This window comes from Atractosteus spatula, chromosome 5 (genome assembly GCF_055471065.1).
Source record: "Atractosteus spatula isolate fAtrSpa1 chromosome 5, fAtrSpa1.hap1, whole genome shotgun sequence".
NCBI lineage: Eukaryota > Metazoa > Chordata > Actinopteri > Semionotiformes > Lepisosteidae > Atractosteus > Atractosteus spatula.
The window spans coordinates 64,492,404-64,515,776 of NC_142710.1; the positions used below are offsets into that span (position 1 = coordinate 64,492,404).

Below are 23,373 nucleotides of genomic sequence, written 5' to 3' on the forward strand. Positions count from 1 at the left end.
ACGAAATTCACTCCTCGAAAATTCGCTTCTCCTGTCCCTAAGATGAAAGTCCGGAAATCGAAAACGAGCTTCCCGTTCCTTAACATGTTAAACCTTCCGATTAATTCCTGGGATTTAAAAAATCACCCGGCATCACTTGTTTTTATCTTGAAGGAGCCCTGAATCATCAAAGTACGAATACGGTTGCTTGTGTATGGTAGTTTATTACCCTATATATCCTGTGAGTTAACCAGACAGGATAGATGTGTGACAAATGTGTCTGACAATGCATTGGTACTAAGGAACTGTGTTGTGGGAGATCATGCTGTGATAATGGCATCTTCAGTTCCGCTGTAAAGGACATGTCTTCATTGTAGCAAAACTCTGGGATGAAAATACACACTTTTTTATACCAAAAACGTAAAAACCTGGTGTTTGTAAATGGAGGGATGGGTGTACTATAAGTATTCACTGTGTTGTCTCCCAAAACCAGTTCCTTGAAGTTAGTGTTCATAATTAGTTTATATGTTCTGGCTTTACATATATCCAGACTTTTCAAAAGCCACACTGGAAAAGGGAGTAGAGTCGAAGCTAACTAACTTTGAAGAGAGCGGGGAGCCTTTCTGTTGTATTTTTAACCTAGTGTTAAAACGAGGCGTTGAGAAATGCAGTACGAGGTTATTCTGCTCCTCTCTCGGCTGCCAGGTGAACACGCTGCAGAACTGGATGGCCGAATTCAACCTGTGGCTGCCTGCCCCGGAGAGCTTGCCCCCGGACACTGACCCCAGCGAACACCTTCCTCGCACTTTCAAAGTCCACATCCTGAATGATGAGCACAAGTACGTACCTCATGGGGTTTTTTTTTTTTATTTCCCCCGATGGCTGCGCAAAATCGAAGTAAGACGAAAATTTTTGAGTTTTTAAGATTTTATTCCTAAACATGGCATGATTCCGTCACAGCCCTGCAGTTGGTTTGGAAAGAACAGCCCCATGCCTTTACAGCACAGCTTGCTAATGTGTTCCTTACATTGATACTGAATGTGAAACGTTCTCACATCAGTGCTATAGTGACTTCCGTTGGGTTTCTTTGTCCTTTGCTTGATTAAATTTAATTGAAGACAGCACCAGGTCCCACCTTTTTAGCTTCCTTAAAGACTGAAAATCTCCATCCAGCCTCGTCTCAGACATCTTTTACTGGGACTGAAGAGATCAAGTTCCTTCAGTCCAACATCAGCCCCATAAGCAGGGGCATGAGTTGATCATTGCGTCCTGCTCTGATTTCTTTCCAATTCTTTACAGCCCACAGTGTGTTTATGCTTGACTTTTAGTTTAGCAAGATAACAAATCTCCATGTATGTTTTATCAAATTGTATTCACCATGCCTGTGCTTTCTGAACCTTAGCAAGGCCATGTAGGTTTATCCTGAAAAAGAGCATCTCTTAGTTCTCCTGCTCAGAACATGGGTTAGTACAGTATACTCAATTGTAAAACATGGAATGCAAAAAATAACTTAATAGCCCTTAAGGTGAGGCTACCATCAAAAGTCTCTGTTGGTATTCTGCAAGGCATGAAGTGTGTGTTACTAGAGCAAGATATCAAAATAATATTTTTTGTACTCAAGTGCCACTTCTAACTAAGTGTTCCTATTGACTTACTTCCTCTTGAAAATGCATGAGTTCTCATTTAATTAGTTTGCTTAGTTTCTGCTGAATCTTCATGCCAAACCCTTACATGAAGGTTTTGGATTGTTTCTGAAGCAAAAAGATGGCTTGCATGCATGTTAATTGGTTGCCATTTGTTTTCAGATGTGATAAGACGTGGGTAATATGGACTGAACTGAAAAATTCTCATGCTTGGCCACAGTCAAGGTTGTGAATGGGGCCTGGACTTGGCCGTGAGACTTTTGTCACTCTCCTGTGACCTCTGACCTCACAATCACGTGACCTTTGACCCCCGCTCCTGCGTGACCTTTGACCTCACACTCTTCTTCTTCAGGACGACGGCCGCTCGGGCCAAGGTGATCAGTGATTGGTCCACGGACGGCGGCGTGCTGCTGATGGGCTATGAGATGTACCGTCTCCTGTCACTCAAAAAGAGCTTCGTGTCGGGAAGGAGGAAGAAGTCCAAGAAGCCGACCGGTCCCGTCATCATCGACCTGGACGAGGAAGACCGACAGCAGGAGCTGCTCAAAGGTCAGGCGGCCCCCTCTGCACAACCCTCCGAGGAGATGGGCATCTTAGTGCATCTCTGTTCTGCTTTCACATTTCAGTGTTGATGATTTATTTTTACAATTCATGAGGCACCGTGAATAACTGAAACTCGGAGCCAAGTCAGAGTTAGCGAGTTAAACTTAAGGGTTAAAGGTTACCCTTGCTTAGAACAGAGAGCAGGATCGTTCTACGTCTGTGACAGTGTAGATTTTACCATTGAAAGCCTAGTTGGGGTCAATCGAAAACACACATTCAAAAACATGGAGGGAAAGGTGACGGGGAGCTTGTTCTGTGTTGGGACATCCTTCCTGGCGTGTATGTGTGAAGACAAGAGGGGGGCCAGTTGACATACTGGTCTGTGCCTCTGGGGTTCCGGGCTTTTCCTGCAACCCAGCCTGTGTCGGTGCCGCCCAGGGATCGAGAAGGCGCTGTCGAGGCCCGGGCCGGACGTGGTGATCTGCGACGAGGGGCACCGCATCAAGAACTGCCACGCCAGCACCTCCCAGGCGCTGAAGAGCATCCGCTCGCGGCGGCGCGTGGTGCTCACCGGCTACCCGCTGCAGAACAACCTCATCGAGTACTGGTGCATGGTGGACTTCGTGCGGCCCGACTTCCTGGGCACCCGGCAGGAGTTCAGCAACATGTTCGAGCGCCCCATCCTGAACGGGCAGTGCATCGACAGCACGCCCCAGGATGTGCGCCTCATGCGGTACCGCAGCCACGTGCTCCACAGCCTGCTGGAGGGCTTCGTGCAGAGGTGAGCCTCCTCCCAGTGCCTGCTGGCTTCCCTGCTTGCGTGGAAAAACTCCTCTCTGACCTCGCTCTCCTCCGCATACCGTATGCTGAAGTGTGCACAGGCCACTAAGGACTCAGTAATTAACCTGCATTCTGTTATGATTATTCACCGGGTAACCATCCACAAAATCCGCAGTGCGGAAGAAAGTGCGTTCAAATATATGTCGTGCTTTATCTGAGTTTCTTTTTAAAATTATTACCGGTGTTAATGTGTTGGCATTTTATTGAAGGCTCTCGTGCTGTGGAAGGCGTATTTTAGGGGGCTGCACAGTGTAGCGTAACGCAAGAAACGCGGTTCAGGTTTATTTCTGTGGCTGCATCGTGATCATTTCCAGTGTTAAGCGCTGTGACACCCAGCTGTGTTGTCAAAGCCGATACCCAGGCTTCTTTCAAGAAACAGCTGGATGAGATCCTCCCAACAGGGCAGGAGGCATTTCCTTACACAAAGGCTGGTGGGAGTTTGCAACAAGCTGCCCGGCGATGCTGCTGCAGCTGATACTCTGGCGTCTCTCAAGACGCAGCGAGATGAGATCTGGGATCAGTCGGCAGCTCAGAACTAAACATGCCAGATGGGCCGAGCGAAGACCGGTCAGATGCTCTCTGATGTACGTTGCTGCACGTCGATGTCTGATTGGCGTTGTGTGCTTGTTGTTGGCAGGCGAGGTCACGATGTGCTGAAGACCCACCTCCCTTCCAAGGAGGAGCACGTGATCTTGGTGCGCCTGTCGCCCCTCCAGCGGGCGCTCTACTCCGAGTTCATGAACCGCTTCCGGGAAGCGGGCAACAGCGGCTGGCTGGGGCTCAACCCGCTCAAGGCCTTCTGTGTCTGCTGCAAGGTCAGCTCTCTTCTCCACCCCGGAGTATCTCACTGCTGCCTCACCCTTTGTCTCAGGACCCGGCACGACTCGATACAACTGAGCACGGCACGACAAGACTTGACTCAGCACAACACAAAACTGCACAACTCGGCACAACATGGCACATCTCGATACAACTGGGCACGCCACGACAAGACTTTACTCAGCACAACACAAAACTGCACAACTCTGCACAACATGGCACATCTCGATACAACTGGGCACGGCACGACAAGACTTGACTCAGCACAACACAAAACTGCACAACTCTGCACAACATGGCACATCTCGATACAACTGGGCACGGCACGACAAGACTTGACTCAGCACAACACAAAACTGCACAACTCTGCACAACATGGCACATCTCGATACAACTGGGCACGGCACGACAAGACTTGACTCAGCACAACACAAAACTGCACAACTCGGCACAACATGGCACGGCACGACAAGACTTGACTCAGCACAACACAAAACTGCACAACTCGGCACAACATGGCACAACATGATACAACTGGGCACGGCACGACAAGACTTGACTCAGCACAACACGGCACAACATGGCACGACTCGATACAACTGGGCAAGACATGGCCCAGCACAACACGATCCAACTTTGTCCGATTCCTCAGAAACTTTGTTTGACATCCAACCAGCTATGTTTCACACACACTGAAATCAAACGTTCCATTAGAGATGAATGTAATATTACGTTAGGCGCGTATTTAAAATGCCCTGATGCGCCCACGCCCCTCGCAGATCTGGAACCACCCCGACGTCCTCTACGAGGCGCTGCAGAAGGAGACCCTCGCCAACGAGCAGGACCTGGACCTGGACGACATCACCACGGGCAACAGCCGCTGCCAGGCGCCCGCCGGCCTCAAGCCCAAGCTGGAGGGCAGCGCCAGGCCCGACTCCACCAACAGCAAGTACGGCCTGCCGGGGGTGGGCCTGAGCGTCCTGCAGGAGAAGGCCAACCAAGTCATCACCTACGAATGGGTAAGCAGCGGGCGTCTCTCTGGGTCGCTGGGCTCCTGCACACAGCCACTCGAGAACATAAGTTACAAAAGAGAGGAGCCCGTTGTTTGGTTTTTTAGTAGCTAATCAATCCTCGAATCTCATCCTCTTGAAAGAAACCAGGGTATTGGCTTCAACGACGAGGCGGGGCAGCTCGTTCCCCACACCCGCCCCCCACCCCCCGCCGCCCTTTGGTTTTGAATGCAGGGTCCACGTCTTGTGTGGGTTATGCTGAGCATCACGCTGTGATTCATCCAGCGATCAAAGGGGATGAATTATAGTTATGGTTGTTTAAGGGGGTTGTTTTAAGTTGACACGTCATCTTATTCATGAGGATCTTCACAGCAAGAGCCTGACTGCTTGTTATCAGAATGACAGTGCTTCCTCTTGTATTTCCAATCTGTTTTGAGTAGAGTCACACAGGACTGTTTTTCTACCAGAACTGATTTTCTTGGTGGGGTTTTCTTTGCATTCACTGATGGGCACGGATTGTAATGAATCACTGGATTAATTAAAATTCCCCCCTCTTCCAGGCAAAGGACCTCATGACCAATTACCAGACGGGCGTGCTGGAGAACTCTGCCAAGATGGTGTTGCTTTTTAACCTGATAGACGAAAGCGTGAGGAAAGGAGATAAAATCCTGGTATTCAGGTGAGGAAGAGTCCGGCGTCTCTAATGGTCTTCCGCAGCAGTACCTACTCCAGTCCCAGGGGGCTAACGTTTCTGTGGGTCTTCAGTCCGCCTCTGCCATTAATGACCTAATTGAGCTGATCATTAGCTTGACTCAAGGTCTTCAGCAGTTGACGGCTGAAGAAACCCAGAGAACTTGCTCGATTCCCGCCCTTGAGTACCACAGCTGTACACCCATGATCAGCTGGAGTTAAGTAAAAACTTTAGAGACGGCTACAAGACAGATTTACATAAAATGTGACAAAAAAGACCAATCAGAGATGAGCGTGGCCCACTGTTACGCTGGTATCGGGTAGGACTCGACCCAGGTGTCAACTCAGTCCCGAGGCCCCTGGACAGACTGTGATGGGACGCTCAGTCCCTCTTTCCGGACGACGGCGGTCAGCGGTCGAGCGCTGGCCAGTCACAGTTGTCCTCCGTGGTCGTGCGTTGGCAACGTGGTCCCCCAAATGTCGGGGAAAACAAGCAAGACACCCCCCCCCTTGATGTCTTGAAAGATGGGTCACGAGGTGGTCTTGCGTTCTGCCACTACAAAATCCGCTTTTCTGGATTGACAGGATCGGATGAACTACTGCTTCATGGTCTCGGTCAGTGTGTCCCTGAACTGGAAGGCGCCCCTCGTCTTCACCAAAGGCATTCTTGTGATGAAGGAGATTGAAACTACAGACAACAGCAGTGGGACTTAGTCCACATGCACGCCTGTTTAACACATTATTAATGCTTCCACTGCTCTTCTGAATTTCTGTTCTGATTAAGAAGATGGCTTTCAAAAGCTTCAGGAAAGCCTTTGCTCAATAATCCCTTTTTTTCCCCCCCAATCCAGCCAAAAAAAAAGTTTTTTCCCCTTTTCCCTATCTGTATTGGCTGTTGCTGGATTTTACACAGCTGAAGCCGTGGACTGGCTTTTAGATAACCGGGAATACATTTCACATTTGGGATTTTGGGGCAGGAGGGAAAAAAATTCTCAGTTTGTGAACATCTCATCCAGTGACTGTCGTCTTCCCCACAGCCAGAGTCTTTCCACGCTGTCGGTCATCGAGGAGTTTCTGGCCAAGAGGCCCATGCCAGCTGAAGGACACAGTGGGAACTGGATACGCAATGTCCACTATTACCGTGAGTGTCCGCTGTGCTCCCACTGACCTCTCTCTTCTACACGGTCAGCGATGTAGATCACTGCAGGCTGGGAGTTGGCAGCTCATATCCATTTTAATGTGTTATCGCCCTCTGCTGGTTGACTCTAAGAATGTCTGTCTGCATTTTAAATTTCCACAAGCTGGGCAGCTCATACAACCGCATGTGTTCTTTAAAGAGGCCATTGTTGAAGAAAAAACCCACAAATGTGAACTGAATGTGTTGTTGACTGTAGTGATATAGTCAGTGAATATTGTAGGTGTTGCACGCATTGCTGCCTAGGAGCTGGGTTCCGATCTGCCGGTGTGTACCGGAGGAGTGCCTGGTGGGGTCACGGGATCTGTCTCGCTGTCCACAGGGTTAGACGGGAGCACCTCTGCGTCTGAAAGAGAGCGGCTCATTAACCAGTTCAACGACCCCAAGAACAACACCACCTGGCTGTTCTTGCTGTCCACCAGGTCAGTCGATCAATCGAGTTGATCCGTCAGTCTGTCTGCGTCCGAAAGGTCTTTCAGTACCGGCATCTCGGATGTCTGCTGCCATGGAAAGTGACTGCAAAGCAAGAAAAAAAAATGAAGAGCAGGTTAGGATTTACAAGAATACGATACCGGGTACCATAGAAAGTAACCTTTTGTAGTCTAGTTCTGTTGCTACATCCTCGCCAGGCACATTTGCCTTTTTTCCTTAATGGCCGAGCCTACAGGCAGTGCTTGTAAGCTGTGGCACGCTACTCTGCAGTTCATACCTTCGGTCTCCTGGGTATCCAGGGAGATAAGAGTCCTCAAGGGGAGACATCTGAAATAATGAGATTGCCTGACAAGGTACAGACACCGGCCTCGGCTATTGCTAAATCCAGGTGTCGGGTTCCTGAGCGCCCCGTTCCGAATCCTGATCCATCCTGCTCCCTCAGACACCCCCCTGCCTCAACGTCGCTCAAAATGCGAACTGGATCGTTTCCTCCCGTCGCCGTGTATCCGGGTTTTTAAAATTCGGTCTTCCACGCCGTTGGGGAACATAGCCCGTCTCCTTCCGCAGAGCCGGGTGCCTGGGCGTGAACTTGATCGGCGCGAACCGCGTGGTGGTCTTCGACGCCTCCTGGAACCCGTGCCACGATGCCCAGGCGGTGTGCCGAGTGTACCGCTACGGGCAGAGGAAGCCCTGCCACATCTACCGGCTGGTGTGCGACTTCACCCTGGAGAGGAAGATCTATGACCGGCAGATCTCCAAACAGGGCATGTCAGGTGAGGGGCCCGCCGGCGGGCTGCTGGGGTTAGCGTATCTACTCTTTTCGAGAAACGCCCTGGGATTTTTAATGAGCACAGAGCGTCAGGCCCTTGGTTTTATCTCTCATACGAAGGACGGCACCTTTTTACAGTATAGTGTCCCCGTCACTATATTGGGACATTAGGATCTAGCAGCACCATCCCTGGATTAACCGGAGAAGTTGCACACGGTGGAGAGCGCGCCGGTGCTTCCCGGCACGACTCGGAGACACATTGGAACAAAACTGCATTTGCACGGGCCGGTGGGTCGCGATTCAGTTTCCTCATAAAGGACCTCGAGGGACGGCACGTTCAGCCGTCTCTGAATGATGAAATGAATGGTGTATCGCAGACATCGCACGGTGCTGGTGGTAAAACTACGGGCTCACAGAGGTCTGTTTGACAGTCACGGCACATCCCCCCCCTTTATTTTCTCGCCGTCCTCTCTCTCTTAGCGATGATGCCACAGAGTACTTAAATCTCCACCCTTGTCTCTCTCTCGTGCCCTTACCATCGCTCAGACCGCGTGGTAGACGACCTGAACCCTGTGCTCAACTTCACACGCCGGGAGGTGGAGTCTCTGCTGCACTTTATGGAGGAGGAGCCCGACCTGTCCAGGGTGCACCTGGAGCCCAGCCACAGCATGGAGAGCGTCATCCAGCAGGCCTGCGTGCTGTACCCCCACCTCATCACCAAGGTACGGCAGGGCCCCCCCCCCCCCCCCAGACCCCCAGACCCCCAGCGCTCATCTCGAAGGCTGCTCTCCGCGCCGAGAGCTCCGAAGGATTGTGGGATTGTTGGCCAGTTTTGTTATCAGCGGTGCTCGTTTTGACTTGACAGAAACCCCTAGGTCACGTGTCTCGCTGAGAGCCCTTACACCCCACTGATCCCAAAATCAAAAATGCTTTGGAGAAACTTGCCCGTCTTAAAGTAGTAATTCTACTGCTGTTTTTTATCTCAGTTTCATATTTTATTGTCAGCATCACCATGTGGTTTTCAGATGAGACCTTAACCTAGAAAATCCCTGTGACTTTATTTTTGAAATCATCTTTTTTTTTAAGCGGGAGATTAAAAGATTTTTTGCTGCATTTTTTTTCCATCCCAGATTAAGTTGAATGAGAATTGGCTTGTCGTACGACACCTCTTCTTTTGTGCCCAGAAGCAGCTAAAGGACAAAACTGCAGCTGCCTTGGAGAAACTCTCTCATCTGCAATTTGCTTGCTAGTGAGATCAGTTAAAATGAGTTGGTAACCTCTTCTGTTTTGAAAGGGGCTCTTTCAAAGAAATTATCAGTAAAGACCTCACCCTCCTTTTCAACATAAAACCAATAATGTCAGTTCCTAAGACCTGTAAATGCAGATTGGTAGAACCAGCAGGTGTGCTGACAGCATATCCCCTGTGGGTTGATGTTAAGCACTCAGAAGGGTAAAAAAGTTTGCTTTTTTTTCTGAGGACTCCTGCAAAATAAGTCCTGCTCGTTACAGGTTACAGGTTAGCCTGGTCTGTAGTCGGCGTGCTCTCCAGAGTAAGCGAGAACGTGCCTTTCTTACCCGTGTGTGCCGTGTCCTCCCAGCAACCCTTCCAGCACGAGTCTCTGCTGATGGACCGCAAGGAGATGAAGCTCACCAAGGCGGAGAAGAAGGCAGCCAAGAAGAGCTACGAGGACGAGAAGCGGGCATCGGTGCCCTACACCCGCCCCTCCTACGCCCACTACTACCCTGCCAGCGACCAGAGCCTCACCAACATCCCTGCCTTCAGCCAGAGGAACTGGTGGGTGTCTGACTGCTGCGGCTGCCCCTTCTCCGCAGACACTTAGACAGAACAAGTTAGGTTGCAGGGCTCATTCATTCTGAGGTTAGACGGCTCTTCCAGATAGGCGTGTCATGAGAGGAGAGCGAGATGGCCCGGCCACATTCGGTGTGCAGGCTGGAACACATGTCCCCCGGGTGCACCAGTACAGACTGGGAGGAAGCATCTGCAGTGTTGATCCCAGGATGAATGCAGGCCAGCAGAGTCAGCAGGCTGGGTCTGTGAGCAGGGGTGCGTGCTGTTGTACAGGGGAACTCCAGGCTGCCCTCTGTGCGTTCATGCACATTTCATTTCTGCAAGGTGCAGGCGTTCGCAGTCCACTTGTTTGAGTAGGCCCCCCTTTCATTCTGGTAGGGGTGCAAGGAGCCGCAGCGCCATTCTGTGTACTTTTGAAATAGCTTTGTTACAAACTGCGACCTCATTTGTCGTGTTAAAGAAAAGGACGTGCTTGCTAACGCAGAATGTAAAAGGACACACTTGGCGCAGATATGCATCTAAGCACTAACACACCTGTTGTCACAAAATCTACACAATCCTAAATCTGATTTTTATAGATCCAAGGTTGCAGAATATTCTATGTCTTTTGAATGTGAATAAATTAAAGCTAACTGAATTCTGCACCCTGTACATGTTCTGTTAGTAATATAACACTCGAGTGTGTATTTGAGTAAGTCTTCATACAGTTCAACACTGAACAACCTTGATTTGCTGGCTACACCCCCGAAACCAACTGTGGATCTACAGTCCTAAAAATGACATTTAAGTTTCCTGAAAATCATTTAAAAATAAAACTGATCTCCATTTGGGGTGGACAAGTAACGAAAATAAGTATCGATAACATGTATATCAAGCATGAGTAAAGTCTTGGGTTTTTTTTTAAGATCTCAGACCTAACCTTTGACCTCCCCTCCTCCCACCCAGGCGCCCCCCTCCACGGCCAGATGAGAAGCCGGTGGCCAGCGTCCGACCCGTCCAGTCCACCCCCATTCCCATGATGCCCCGGCAGGTGCCCCTGGGCCCGGGGTCCTCGATGGCCGGCTCCAGCTCCGGCCACAACTTCCCCGTCAACTACCTGCAGAGAGCCGGGGTGTTTGTGCAGAAGATCGTCACCACGACAGGTACGGCCGGGCGCTGCTGGGGCTGGCACTGGGATGGCCAGGCAGGCAGCCTGGGACGCGCACAGCCACACCAGCCTCAAACACGTAGCTGTGCCGTAGCCCTTTCGCGGCGGGAGATGAGAAATCCCTGTTTTAAGTACAGGACTAGAAGAAGACTGACGTAAGAGCAAGGCTTCGTCTTTATTTTATACCCTCTCGGGTAGTAATCCACCAGCTGTTTCCGTGGGCTCTGGGCTCATAGCAGGGCCCCCCCCCGCCGTATGGGGGGGATGAGGAGCCATCTGCAATGTGCCGAGAGCTCCATAGCGCCCTACAGGAGAGTTAGCACTCATGTGTGGAGAACAGTGGCGCATCTCTCCTCGACACGACTGTAGGTCTGCTCCCACTCTCTCAGAGAGAAGAGATCCCTGTGCCGCTATTCCTACACTCACCCTCGCGGTAATCCCAGTCACAGTGTGCTAGTGACGTGATGTGGCCCAGCCTCGAACCCGCGATCACGGAGCTCAGCCTAGCCTGTGCTAGGGTGAGCCATCCGACACTCGGAACAAGATTTTGCAGATGCTGCTGTTGCAGTGAGCCGTTTCTTTCATGCCACCCTCTGGGATCACGGAGTCGACATGCGTGTCAGGGTGGACATATTTTAAAAGGAGAGGTTCTGAATGACAAATGGGAGAAGTATTTTTTTCTAAAAAAAACGCTTTGTTTTGATTTTATACGATTTAGCGTTCATGTTTCAGTTTTTGTTCACCGACACTTTCCCCAGTACCCTGCTGAAAACAACACTTGTCCTTCCTTTTTTCCCCAGATATTGTGATTCCGGGAACGAACAGCACCACGGATGTTCAGGCCCGGATCAGCGCTGGGGAAGGAATCCACGTGATCAGGGGGACGAAGGGTAAATATCGATAAAGTGGGAATCGTGCCCAGAGATACCCGGTTCCGCTTCAGGCAGCTCCAGGTGCGCTGGCCAACACACACAGGCCTTGCAGCACGCCGGGTTTTCTCACAAACAGCCTGCACATTTTTAATTTAAAGAGATCATTTAAAAGAGTTTGTCCAAGTTAAAGGTCCTTAAATGCATCCAGGATGCTCTGCGCTTTTCGGGTAGCCCAGCACTGTTTCTGTTGCTGAGTTTTTGGCCTTTTTTTTTTTGTTTATTTTGTATGCTCTCACCCTGTAATCCCACCAGGCGTTTTAGTTACATCTGGGCTCACAGCAAGGACTCCCCCTAGTGGTTGTAACCATGCGTTGCAGAGTCATTCGATTCCACATGTGGCCACTGCAGTGCACTTCCGCCTCAGAGTGAATTGCGAAGTTTTCCCACAGCAGGTCCACCTGTGGGAGTGGCCGTTCTCTGCCTCAGGATTTGAATTTGGAACAATAATGTTCCGAGATGCATGGAAGAACCCGTAGGCCTCTGACAGGGTTTTGGCTACCGGAATTTGCTGCAGTCAAATCTCGAGAAACGGGGTGCCAGGCTGTTTGAAGTGTTTTAAGTCGGACTTACTGATCGGAAGCTGCTCATTTCTTTTTGATCTCCTCCCCTCCACAGGCACGTACATCCGGACGAGCGATGGGAGGATCTTCGCCATCCGAGCGGCCGGGAAGGCCAAACCCGGAGCGGAGGGCGCTGACGCCTCTGCAGGTGAGCCCTGCTCCCGGAAACGAGCTGGTCCGACGCCGGCAAATAATTCCAGAACGGAACCCTCGACCGCTCTTCTCCGACCGCCTCCTGGAAGAGCGAGAAGTTCCCGCCGAGAGTCGCCCGGCTGCGTTCCTCGCCGCGGGGGCAGAGCGGGACTCCCTCCGCCGGCGCCTCTCACTCACCCAGCTCTCTCCTTCCCAGGATCCCAGAGGCTGCCAGGGGAGCCCTCCAGCAACGGCGGCGGCGGCGGCGGCGGCAGCAACGGCTGCGCGTCCCCCGGCGCGGCGCGGCCCCTCACCCCGGACGGCCTGGCGCGGCCCCTCTCCCCGGACAGCCCCGAGATCCTCAGCGAGCTGCAGCAGTACGCGGCGGCCGCCGCGGCGCGGGAGGGCAGGTCGGAGCGGGCCGCCGCCCCCACCGCCGCCGGCGCCACCGCCATCGCCGCGGGGGGCCAGGCGGGCCGGCAGGGCGGCGGCGGCGGCGGCACGCGGGCACAGGGCATCTCGGCCCAGCAGCTGCTCGACCTCCACGGCCTGAACCCGGGGCCGAGCCTGGGCAGCCCGCCCTCGGCCGACGGCGGTGGTGGGGGGGCGGCCCTGGACCTGCGCGGCACCAAGCGCAAGATGCCCACGCCGTCCTCGGAGGACCCGCCCCACAAGCAGCCGCCCAGCAAACGGACCTCGGTGCCGCTGCCCCTGCCGGGCTACCCGTTCCCCGGCGCCTACAGCCTTCCGGCCCTGGGGCTCAACCCTGCGCTGCTCGGCCCCATGGGGCACCCCATGCTCATGGGCGCGGGGTCCCCGTACTTCCAGACACCCGGTCAGCTGGGAGACTCCCGGCTGATGTTCCCCTTGACCCCTGACCCTTTCGGCCTGGGGAGCGGTCTGCCCAACTCTTCCTCCTCTGCTTCCTCTTCTTCTGGCACCTCCTCCTCCTGCTCCTCCGCCGCCGCTGCTGGCTCAGCCTCGACTTCAGCCTCCCTGCCTCCCTTCATGCTCAACCCCGCCATGGCCGGCATGCTCCCTGGCTTCGCCCTGCCCTACGGCCAGTCCCTGCTGCCCGAGCCGCGGATGTACTCCAACCCCCTGGTCCCCGGGGGGCTCCCCGGCGCCCACGGCCCCGGGGGCTCCAGCTTCCCCCCCTACTTCTCGGCCCCGGGGATGCTGGGCGCGGCGCTGAGGCCGCCCGAGCCGCACGAGCTCTCGGAGAGCGGCGCCAGCAGTTCGGACGACGACGTCATCGAGGTGACGGGGCAGTGAGGGGCCTGGGGGCGCGGAGCTGGGCGAGGGGAGGGGTGGCGGGACCGCCGGCCCGGAGAGGCCGCCCATCCTCGTGCCGGAGGCGAGCAGTGCCTTCCCCCCCCCTCTCCTCCCTGCCGCTCCTCTCTTCGCTCCGCGGATCCCCCCCCCCCCGGCAGCGGGTGACCTCAACAGCGCCGGGAGCTGAAGACGGGACGAAGCAACAAATCCTCATGCTGAATATCTTAAGAAATATTTTTTAAAAAAAGAGGAGCGGGAGCACGGAGAGAAGATCTTTCAAGCTGCGGCCTTGCGAAATCCGCCGTGAGGCTTCCAGATGCAGCCCCACGCTGGTCCAGTACAAACAGTAGCCCCTGTTGGGCTAGGCCTGCAGAGACTCCTCCCTCCCCCTGGGGGGCGCTGTCTGTCGGGAGGGGGCTCCTCACAGACCCAGGCGTTCGTCTTACTTCTTGAGCTGTTTGCGTTTCTCCAGCAGGTGACCGAGATCTGGGTTAGTTAGTGTATTAGGTAGACTTAGTAGTAGCATCACCTGCAGGAAAGGGAAAAAAAAAAGAATTGTGACCTTATTGTTATTATCGTTATTGCTATTATTGTTTTATCTAAGGAGGTCATAATCATAAGGGTGTGTCCAAAAGGGTTGGAAAGTTACACTTCCTTTCAAGTGCAGACAGGGCAGGGAGTTCTAGTTGGAGGAAGAGATGGGAGAGAGGAGGAAAAAACAGAGGAAGAGAAACTGCTGGAAAACCATACAAATAGGGAAGGAGAAGAGGACAAGGGCTGTGTGTGCTCCTGGTTCGTTTTGGAAGGGAAGAATTCAGAAAAAAAAATTAAAAAGTCAAAGAATGTATTTTCATTTCAGCCTTTAATGACGAGCCTAGGGCAGGGTAGGGCAGGGATCCGGGCGCGGGATTTTTCTTTTTTTTTCCTGTGCGGGAAAATCGCCCGGAAGCGGCGTGGTCCTCCATCAGGAGTCCGACAGACGAGTACATCGCGATGAGTGTCGGCACCGGGAGAGAGACTAATGCCCTAGAGTTCGAAGCATTGATGCCCATTGTCTTACAAAAACAAAAAGAAAAACAATGCTGAGCACTGCAGTGCGCAGTGCAGAAACTAAGTGTCCCTTTTGAGTTGACCATGGTGTTGGCAGGTTCATGTTCCGATGAGGGTGGTCATTCTTTGGTGTATGGCACGGGTTCTTATGATCCTTACGAAGGCTGAAGATCCCGTCTGTTGTTTTTTTTCCTGGTGTGATCTTCAGGACTTGGTAGATCAAGGTTCATTTTCTTGTCTTTTTTTTTTTTTACCAAGTACTGTCAGTAATCCCGTGCCAAATTCTTCACAAGTCACCTACTGGCCCTTTCAGCCGTCACAGCTGTTCAGAGACTTGACAGATCCCACGTGGAGAGGCATGAAGAACAGTTGTTTTTTAAAAAAAAAACTCAGATTCGGAAGGTCCCCATGTCTGATCTGAAATCGCGTTTGTTTTCTTCTTTTTTTTTTTCCCGGGGCTGGATGAGTGAAGGGCGGGAGGAAAAGGGATATCAAAACAAAACTGAACGAACAAAACTGAAACATTGTGTTTTTATCTGGGCGGGTTTGAATTACTTGAATGGAAGCCATTGTAGGTTTGTAGTGACCCCTTCCGCCTGACACCAAATACAGAAGAGAAGGTTTCTGCTGCTCTATCCCTTGTTTGTTTTTTTGTTGGAGTGTGGAAGGGTAGATTTTTTTTTTTTGCACAAACTGCAGTTTCCTGGTCGTAAAGAGCAAAGACACCCCCCAGAAACCCGAGCCTGATCTGTTAGCAGAGTTTTCTCTCTGTAACTGTTTTGTTTGAAAGTTGCTGCACAGGGGCTCCATAATCCCTTCCTAACTGCTGCTGAAGACGTCGTTATCACCTGCGTGACGCTCTGTGTTGATGTGCAAACAATGTGACCCGGATGCAAGGGGTCAGGACGGCTGTTTTAGCATCATTTGTAGAACTTCTGTGCGATGCAGTGCTAAAACAGATGTCCAGACCTCTTACGCACAGGTGATGTAAAGCATTGTACGGGTGATAACATCTTCTGGAGCAGCTGTAAGGGGGTTGTGAACCCTTTATGCAGCAACATTCTAATGAAGTGTTCCCGAATATTTATTCATCCTGTCCGTTCTTCCAAACCACGCCGGAGTTACCCAGGGGTCCTGCGAAGTTCCGGGGCTCACGGCGGGTGTTGGCTTTGATAGATCACAGCTCGGGCTGCAAGGCGCCAAGAGCTTAGCGTCTCCTTGCTCTGCGCCGGTGCAGAACAGCCCCGCGGCCCAGCCTGCCATTCCTTTCAAGACAGACTTCTCCAACATCCCTTTAACTAGCTAACTGGGGACGGATTGCTTGCAGTTAAAAAGCAGTGTTTCATTTTCCTTGTAGTTTTCGAAATGGAGGCAGTGATAATGTATTACAAAAATCTATTTTTTTTTCTTTTGTACCATGCTTAAGGTGTTAGTTTACCTGTTTCAATGTACGAATTTTCCACACTAATTTATTTATAATGGTGGATATTTATTCATTTAATTTTTTTTATTATTTTTCTAATGTTTTATTGTTATTATTAAGGCTGTTGTTGTTGTCTTTTTCGAGGAGGCCACAGCACAGCTTTTATTTCAAGACGAGAGAGAGAGCACCATCTGACCAAAGTGTTTGTGAATCAGGACCAACGTGCAGGCTAGATAAGGAAAAGTGATAGGACTCGTTTCCCCACTTTTATTATGAGTTTGTAGCTTCAGACTTCATCTTGGCCAAGGTTCCTTTAAAAGAAAAAAACAGTATGTTGCTTCCGATGTTGCTCAGTAGTCCTTTGATCCATTGCTGTGATAATAAGATAATTATTTTTGTTCTTCCTATCTGGTTTTGAGGTTGCTTTTTGGACGTTCGGTCATGTCTGTAGCCAAGAGCCCCTTTTAACTCCTTCAGGCTCAGCCAGGGAGCTGGCCTGCATATACACCACCAGGAAACGCAAACCGAGGTCGACAACCAGCAGCCCTGTAGAGAAATGTGCATGAGCGCATTATCTTCAGACCGTTACAGCACAAATAAGAGTGTAATTTGAACGGCTTTGCAAGTTCAAATGCTTTGTGAAATGTTTAACCTGATGACAATGGCACAGCTGTCTAGAGTCCAGAGGGATTTTATATGAGATTTGGGTCACCATGAGCAAATATTGAGAATTCCCCAGAAATGAGGAAAATGTTCCGTCCCAAACTTTAGAGGTACAATGACATTTTGAGGGGTGGGGGGGTGGGGGGTTACCACTGATACCAGATGTTTCCAGACTTTTCATACAGTATACACTTAATTTCAGTGTAACAACTTGAAACCTAATGCTTTAAAAATCAACCCGAATTCAACTCTGTGCACCGCTGGGTTCATTTGTGGAGGAAAATTAAAACAGTTTGCTGACGTTTTATAGCAGCCAGCAGTAATGGGGGGGAAAAAAGGTAGCGACCTATAATAAAATCATATTTACGCATTTTAGTTGAATTCATGTTTGAAATAGAAATTTAAAACATTTGGACTCTATGTAGTCTATTTTAATCTTTTTTTTCTTGTTATTCCTGGAAAGGATTGATTGCTGAATTACTCTGAACTATATCCAAAGTAAAAAACAAACAAACAATGAATTCAATTATTAAAAAATAAACTAATCTGTCAGATTAATTGCCATTGGACGTTCTTACATTTCTCCAGAATATTAGTCCTTGCTGTTTCGTCTACACTCTACATCCTGAAGCTCAGAGATCCGTGCAGAGACCGATAGCACTTGTGTCCCCATGTGGAATTGGTTTGATAACTTGTCGTACTGAAACAACGTTGGCACGACCAAAGGTTCCACGACTGTCTGGCCTTAATTACAAACACATGCAGTCGCTAAATACAACCCTTCGCTCTGCTTTCTTTTTGCGTTGCAGAGAATACAAAAGCGAACTTGTCTCAATTTTAAAGTGTCTTTCCCACTGTACTGTGACCAAGATGTCAAATGTGGTTTTATTAACAATACAAAACGTGACCGTTGCCTCAGGTGGTATCTGGTGGATTCTCACTTAATTAACAGACATACATGTTGTGGCTGTGAAGCATTTTAAAACTGCAGACTGAAACTAGAAATGCCCAGAAGGAAAATTAAGTATTAACAAAATCATTCTGGTTCAGTTAGAACTTGTATTCATTGCAAGGGAAAAAAGGACAAGGACTTAGAAACAACTTTGAAAACTTATTTTAAAGTTTTAGAAGCATTTTTTTTCTTTTAATCCAGTTGGCTGATGCTGTAAAGACAATTTTCTTTTGTTTTTATCCACATCATCTATCAAATGATTATTACTTCTAGAAGCCTTAGATTATCATTAGCTATGCAAGAGTTCTGTTCGATTATTTTTCAAAGGATAAAAAGTGCTTTTTTTTGTAACTTATCATTATTACTACTACACTGAAATAAAAAAATAAAAAAACTGAGAATGGACTAAACATCTATCTGTACAAAGACGTCTGTCCAATGTCTGTTTGCCAATCGTGTGCAGCCTCTCCCTGTCAAATATGTGGAAGATGGCTTTCCTGTTCCTCTGGTTCCGACTTGTACTGGCGTGTGTTTCTGTGTGTTCTGTGTTGTCAAGGAAGGTGTGCAGTGACTTGGCCCCGTTTTCAGAAGCCAGTGAAATTAGTTCACTGTGTCTTCTTCCGAGAGACTGTTTAAACAGGGCGGAGGGGAGGGGTGGGAGAGGGTTGGGCTGGGAGAAGCAGTCTCTCAGCTTGAATGTACGGAAAGGGTTGTGTTGCGGTCCTCAGTGCTTCCTGCAGGAAATGAATTAATTCAAGGGAGGGTCTTCCTTGCCTTTAGCAGGGTTCTGCACCTCGATTTCTAAGCCAAGTGATTTTGATCTGGTAGACTGTTTTCTGAAGCTCCTCCGGGCCACATTTCTGGTGGAAGATGTTTAATTCCAGCGGCCTGCTCCACCTCCTGTCTCTTCACCCTGAAACCCGGGTCCCGCATTGAGAACCCCCCTTTAACATGTGGGGCGCAGACGTAGACCCTTGAAAGCTTGCACCCCATTTCCCTTTTGTTAACTATAATCCAACACCCAGAAATGTGTACCAGTATTGAAGCAAGTCTTCCCAGTTTGTGGTTTTCTCTCTGCTGCCCTAAAAGCAACCCCAAACTTGATAGAAATGTCATGTCAGGCTTCCTGCTCTATACTGGTAAATAACCAGGTTACCTGTAGAGGGAACCAAGTTCCCTGCACACCTCTCTGGGGTTTGACAGAATTGCAAAATGTCTTTTCTGTATTCCATTTCCATATGCAGTAGGTAAGTACACTGGTGAGAAGTGCAATGTCTGGCCTATGGTAAGCATGCGCAAAAGAGATCGTGTGAAGCATCCGATTGAGCGCATACAGGTTACAAATGTGTTACATGCCTGGAGATGAATTCAGTGACCTCCTTCCTGGGTCTCACATTGCATTTTGAGCATGCCTTTTTGTTTCTCGTTGTTTGTTTTCGTGTTGTTGCTTTTTTTTTTAAAGTAAATAATGTCATTGGCATTTCATTTTTATCCGTTTCGGTTCAATGTGGTAGCGCTGCTGTTGAAAAGCTTTCTCTCTCTTTTTTTTTTTTTACATTAAAAAGTTCCAATGTCGTGTTGTTCTTGTTGACTTTATTTTCCACGGAGAAGCACGGTGTCCACTCCAGACCTGTTGCGCGGGGCAGTCCACTGCCTCGCAGGAGATCGGCGTTTCTCACACTAGTTCTTCCGTGCGTGAAGTACAACCACAGCCACTCAACCACTTTACAAAGTTACACACTGGAAAAAAAAATCGTTAGAATAGAACATTCCACAATATTGACATATAAATCCTATATGACATTAATTAACAGACATGTAGACTGCTGCCTTTGTGAACATCTTTAGAATTGTAGAATTGTAATTGCATCTATACAAAATTTTCAGCACTTAGGTGAAATGTCATACTATCGAAGTTGCCGGTCTGTGGAACATTCTCGTGAAAGAAGCACATTTATTTTATTTTAAAAAAGTATTTAAAAATACGTTTTTATCACGCTGCTGTGGCAATTGAGCCACAAGAATAAGTCATCACAAACTGTGTGTGGGGGGGGTAAACGTTCTTGTTTTAAGAGGCGGTTTGCTGTTGTACGGAATGGACACCAGCTAAGTTGCAGAAGATTATAGAGATTTCTCCAGGAACTCCTTGTACAAGCTACTGTTTAGTTTTCCTAAAATATCCTCCTGTCGTCGAAGCGATGTTAACGAAGGCGCGTCGAGCTGGCTTCCTATACTTAGCGACTCCTGGTAGTTAAGTTATAGTACAGTAGTACCGAGAACTACCACTTCACGGTTTTTCGTGTAGACACTCATCACGCATGTACTTGATACCCTTTACGCTGTCCCACAGCCATGCTAATACACACGAACCTTTCGAGGTAGTGGGTACCTCTTGGTGCAGAGGGGGGGGGACGAGTGTTTCAGCTTTTTTTAACTCTGCAAACCACCCCCAAGCTACTACGACCTGATACCTGTTACGCAAATGACGCAGCGACCTGTCACGGTTCCTAAGAGCCTTACCGTGCTTACAGGGGTGATTTTGACGGACATTGCAGTTGTCTTACGCAGGCGTCATGGCGCCTACCTGTAAACCATTGGAAACAACGTTGTTGTTTTTTTTTCCGGATCTCCCCTGAAACATTATCTGGACCCTGCTAACAATGTCCAAGGCCTAGGCACGCAGACCGGTACACTGGGAGTCCTGCGCGGTCGGCTCTCAGCGGGTTGGCGTCTGCGTGTGCAGTATGCGGGTCGTGTTTGCAATCACACGCAATCCGTGCTGGGTATGCGAGTCTCGAAGTGCTCTGGTGAAAATTTGTGGGAAGCGTAAACTGCACCCCCACGAAGCGAGTCTCTGCGCGCTAAGCAGTAACACGTTAGGATAAATGGAAACACGTGTGCAGACGCCGGGTCCTGCCCCGTGCCTGAAGGCGAGCCTTTGAGCCAGCTGGTCTACCGTGTGGAGACCCTCAGAGGTGAGGTACGGCTTTTCCTGACGCGCCATGGACTCCTGTGCTCGGGTGGGGGGAGGGCATGTTTATTAGCAACACGTCGCTCTGGAGATGTTAACTATTCATCGTCCTCGAGGGTGGAAGTTTTGTAACAACGTTCAGGTGTTTTGCAGGGCGCAGGTGGTGAGAGCTGTCCGTGACCGAAAGAGGGGGGGGGGGAACATTCTTCCGCATGAAGAGCAGCGCGCTATTTAGGATTTATTTATGGGGTGGAGGGGGTCTGGCGCCCCGCCCAGAGTGTACCCCACCTTGCGCTGTTGCTTGGGGAGATAGGCTCCCCCCGCGACCCTGACTTGGATGCTGCGGTTAGAAAAGTGGGTTTTGTTTGGGTGGTGTGGAGGAACAGTTTAGTATTCAAGTTGGAGCGAGATACCGTTCCGCGTCAGGACTCGGGTCTGTGCAGTCGATTTCCACATAATGACGACCTTCTCGGTGACATGACACGTCTAAGTAGGTTTCCCAAGGGCTACATTAAATAATGTGAAAGTACTTGTATCCCAGCGGGACCGGGTTAACGCGAGTTCCTGAGCACAAAGAATTTCATTGAGTGCAGCTGTCCAGCTGTGCCACACATGTGCGTGGCGATGCCCGGCCGCTCAGCCCACAGCTGCCGACACAGTTTTGCCAGAAGTATTGGGGACGGATCAGGGATTACTTCTGGCCTGAGCTGCTCTAGTTTTTAACATTTTTCAGCGCGTCTGTCTGAATTGACATACAGTAAGAGCCAGGTCTGCCGTTGCCTGCACTGACGCTCCAGAGGCATCAGAGGCACAGCACTTTGAGAAGAAGGGGTCTGGCCTGCTGTTGCCTTACTGTCCTCAGAAATAAACTTACCACGCGCTGAGCCTTATCCATTGCTTTGGACAGGGTAAGTCATACTAAGGAAGCATTTCATACGAGTTTACACCAACGTTTTTTGCAGAGCCATCTATGAGTGTAATTTACAAGCACATAATGAAAACTGACCCGCATTACCACGTACAGTACTTGTAAATTGTACGCGTTTAAACTAGTACTTACGAATTAAGATGTCGTCCGATTTGCAAACTGCCCTAGGGCAGATGTGTGACGTGATTTCTGAGCAGCAGTGGGATTATTTATGTTTACCGAGTGCCAAAAAAAAACCCATAATACTGCTAAATAGCCTAAGTCTGTACAGGTGGAAAATTTGACGAGGAAACCTGGCCAGAAGATGAGAGGAGAGTTGACCGATCTGAGTTCAGACATCGGAAAAGAGGTCGTTGAGCTGGAACTCAATGAAGCAGCTCCACCCCCCCTCCGTGAGGGCATCCTGGCAGAGGATGTCTTTAAGGGTTGCCCAAAATTCGGGAGGTGAGGACTGAGCAGAACTTCAGGTGGCTGCAAGGTCAGGTCGTCCATCTTGTGGGTGAAGGAGCCCAGACAGAATGCCTTAGAAAGTGGGACAGTGAGCAAGAAAGGATGGTCTTGAGCAAACTGGCCCGTAGTTGTTCCCCATTCAGAGTTAAATGGGAATGCTGAATAGCCCGGGTTTTGAAAAAAAAAGCATTAAAATGATTAGGCGCTTATTAAGAGGGACAGTCATGTAGATAATCCTTTGTCGATCAATGTGGTTGTCTTCCACGTCAGTAGCTGTATACCAAGATATACCCTGTCAGAGGGAAGCCAAAAGGCTGGATTGCTTAGAAATTTGGCGTAAAAAGTCGTTTACACATCATTTCCACAAGAGGGCAGTCTTCCGCAACTGTACTGCTGTTGACTAGAAAGACACGCTGCTGTACTTATTACAGATATTAATGGCATGTTAACTGTTCGACTAAGAATTTTAAGATTATTCTCAATTTGAGGTTTGCGAATGTACTAATGAGCCTTGTCTGTTATTGTATTATCATGTTTTCATAATAGCACAATGATCCAGTACTTACTCCAGTGGGTAACCTATTATTGTATTATGTTTTCAGCTTACACAAGAAAAAAAATATTTGTAGTTTTTTTCAATGCTGCATTAGAAAGCACCTCTGGAGCAGTTGGGATTAAGGGCCTTGCTCAGGGGCCCAATGCAGTAGGATTCCTCTGGTGGCCACGGGATTTGAACCGGCAACCTTCCAGCCACAGGCGCAGATCCTGAGCCACAGAGCCACTGCACCATCCCTTATCCTATGGAGAATGTGAGGCCTCTGAAGGAGGGGGTGAGATAATATTAATTTATAAAGCGCTGTATAAGTGTAAGGATTTCTCTTTTACTCAAAGCCCCCCATTTACACAGATAATGGGGGATCCCCTCCACCACCACCAGTGTGCAGCCCAACCTGGATGATCCCTATAAACGTCTGTCCTATCCCTCTTAACGAGCTCATGGACAAAGAATGTCATTGCCCACAACACCGCTGTATGCCGTACTGTTCCTGCATTGATAAATACACCTTGACCGACTGATGATGTAATGGCAGCCAGAGTGCACCAGTACACTCACCACACACCATCTCTCAGGAGTGCAGAGTGATGAAGCCAGTTCAGAG

At 49.7% G+C, this 23,373-nt stretch overlaps 1 protein-coding gene across 1 annotated transcript in view; it reads left to right on the forward strand.

Moving 5' to 3' along the window:
• The window catches only part of rad54l2 (RAD54 like 2), a 61,188-nt gene extending 42,911 nt beyond the window's left edge, over positions 1-18,277 (forward strand). The window contains exons 8-22 of the mRNA XM_088915810.1: positions 685-818; positions 1,975-2,171; positions 2,604-2,946; positions 3,643-3,820; positions 4,604-4,843; positions 5,395-5,513; positions 6,562-6,665; positions 7,042-7,141; positions 7,719-7,924; positions 8,467-8,642; positions 9,519-9,715; positions 10,676-10,872; positions 11,678-11,767; positions 12,425-12,517; positions 12,719-18,277. Coding sequence (XP_088771936.1) covers positions 685-818; positions 1,975-2,171; positions 2,604-2,946; positions 3,643-3,820; positions 4,604-4,843; positions 5,395-5,513; positions 6,562-6,665; positions 7,042-7,141; positions 7,719-7,924; positions 8,467-8,642; positions 9,519-9,715; positions 10,676-10,872; positions 11,678-11,767; positions 12,425-12,517; positions 12,719-13,776 — 3,432 coding nt within the window. The 3' untranslated portion in view covers positions 13,777-18,277. The remainder of the gene's footprint in view (positions 1-684; positions 819-1,974; positions 2,172-2,603; positions 2,947-3,642; positions 3,821-4,603; positions 4,844-5,394; positions 5,514-6,561; positions 6,666-7,041; positions 7,142-7,718; positions 7,925-8,466; positions 8,643-9,518; positions 9,716-10,675; positions 10,873-11,677; positions 11,768-12,424; positions 12,518-12,718) is intronic.
• The last annotated feature ends 5,096 nt before the right edge of the window (positions 18,278-23,373 follow it).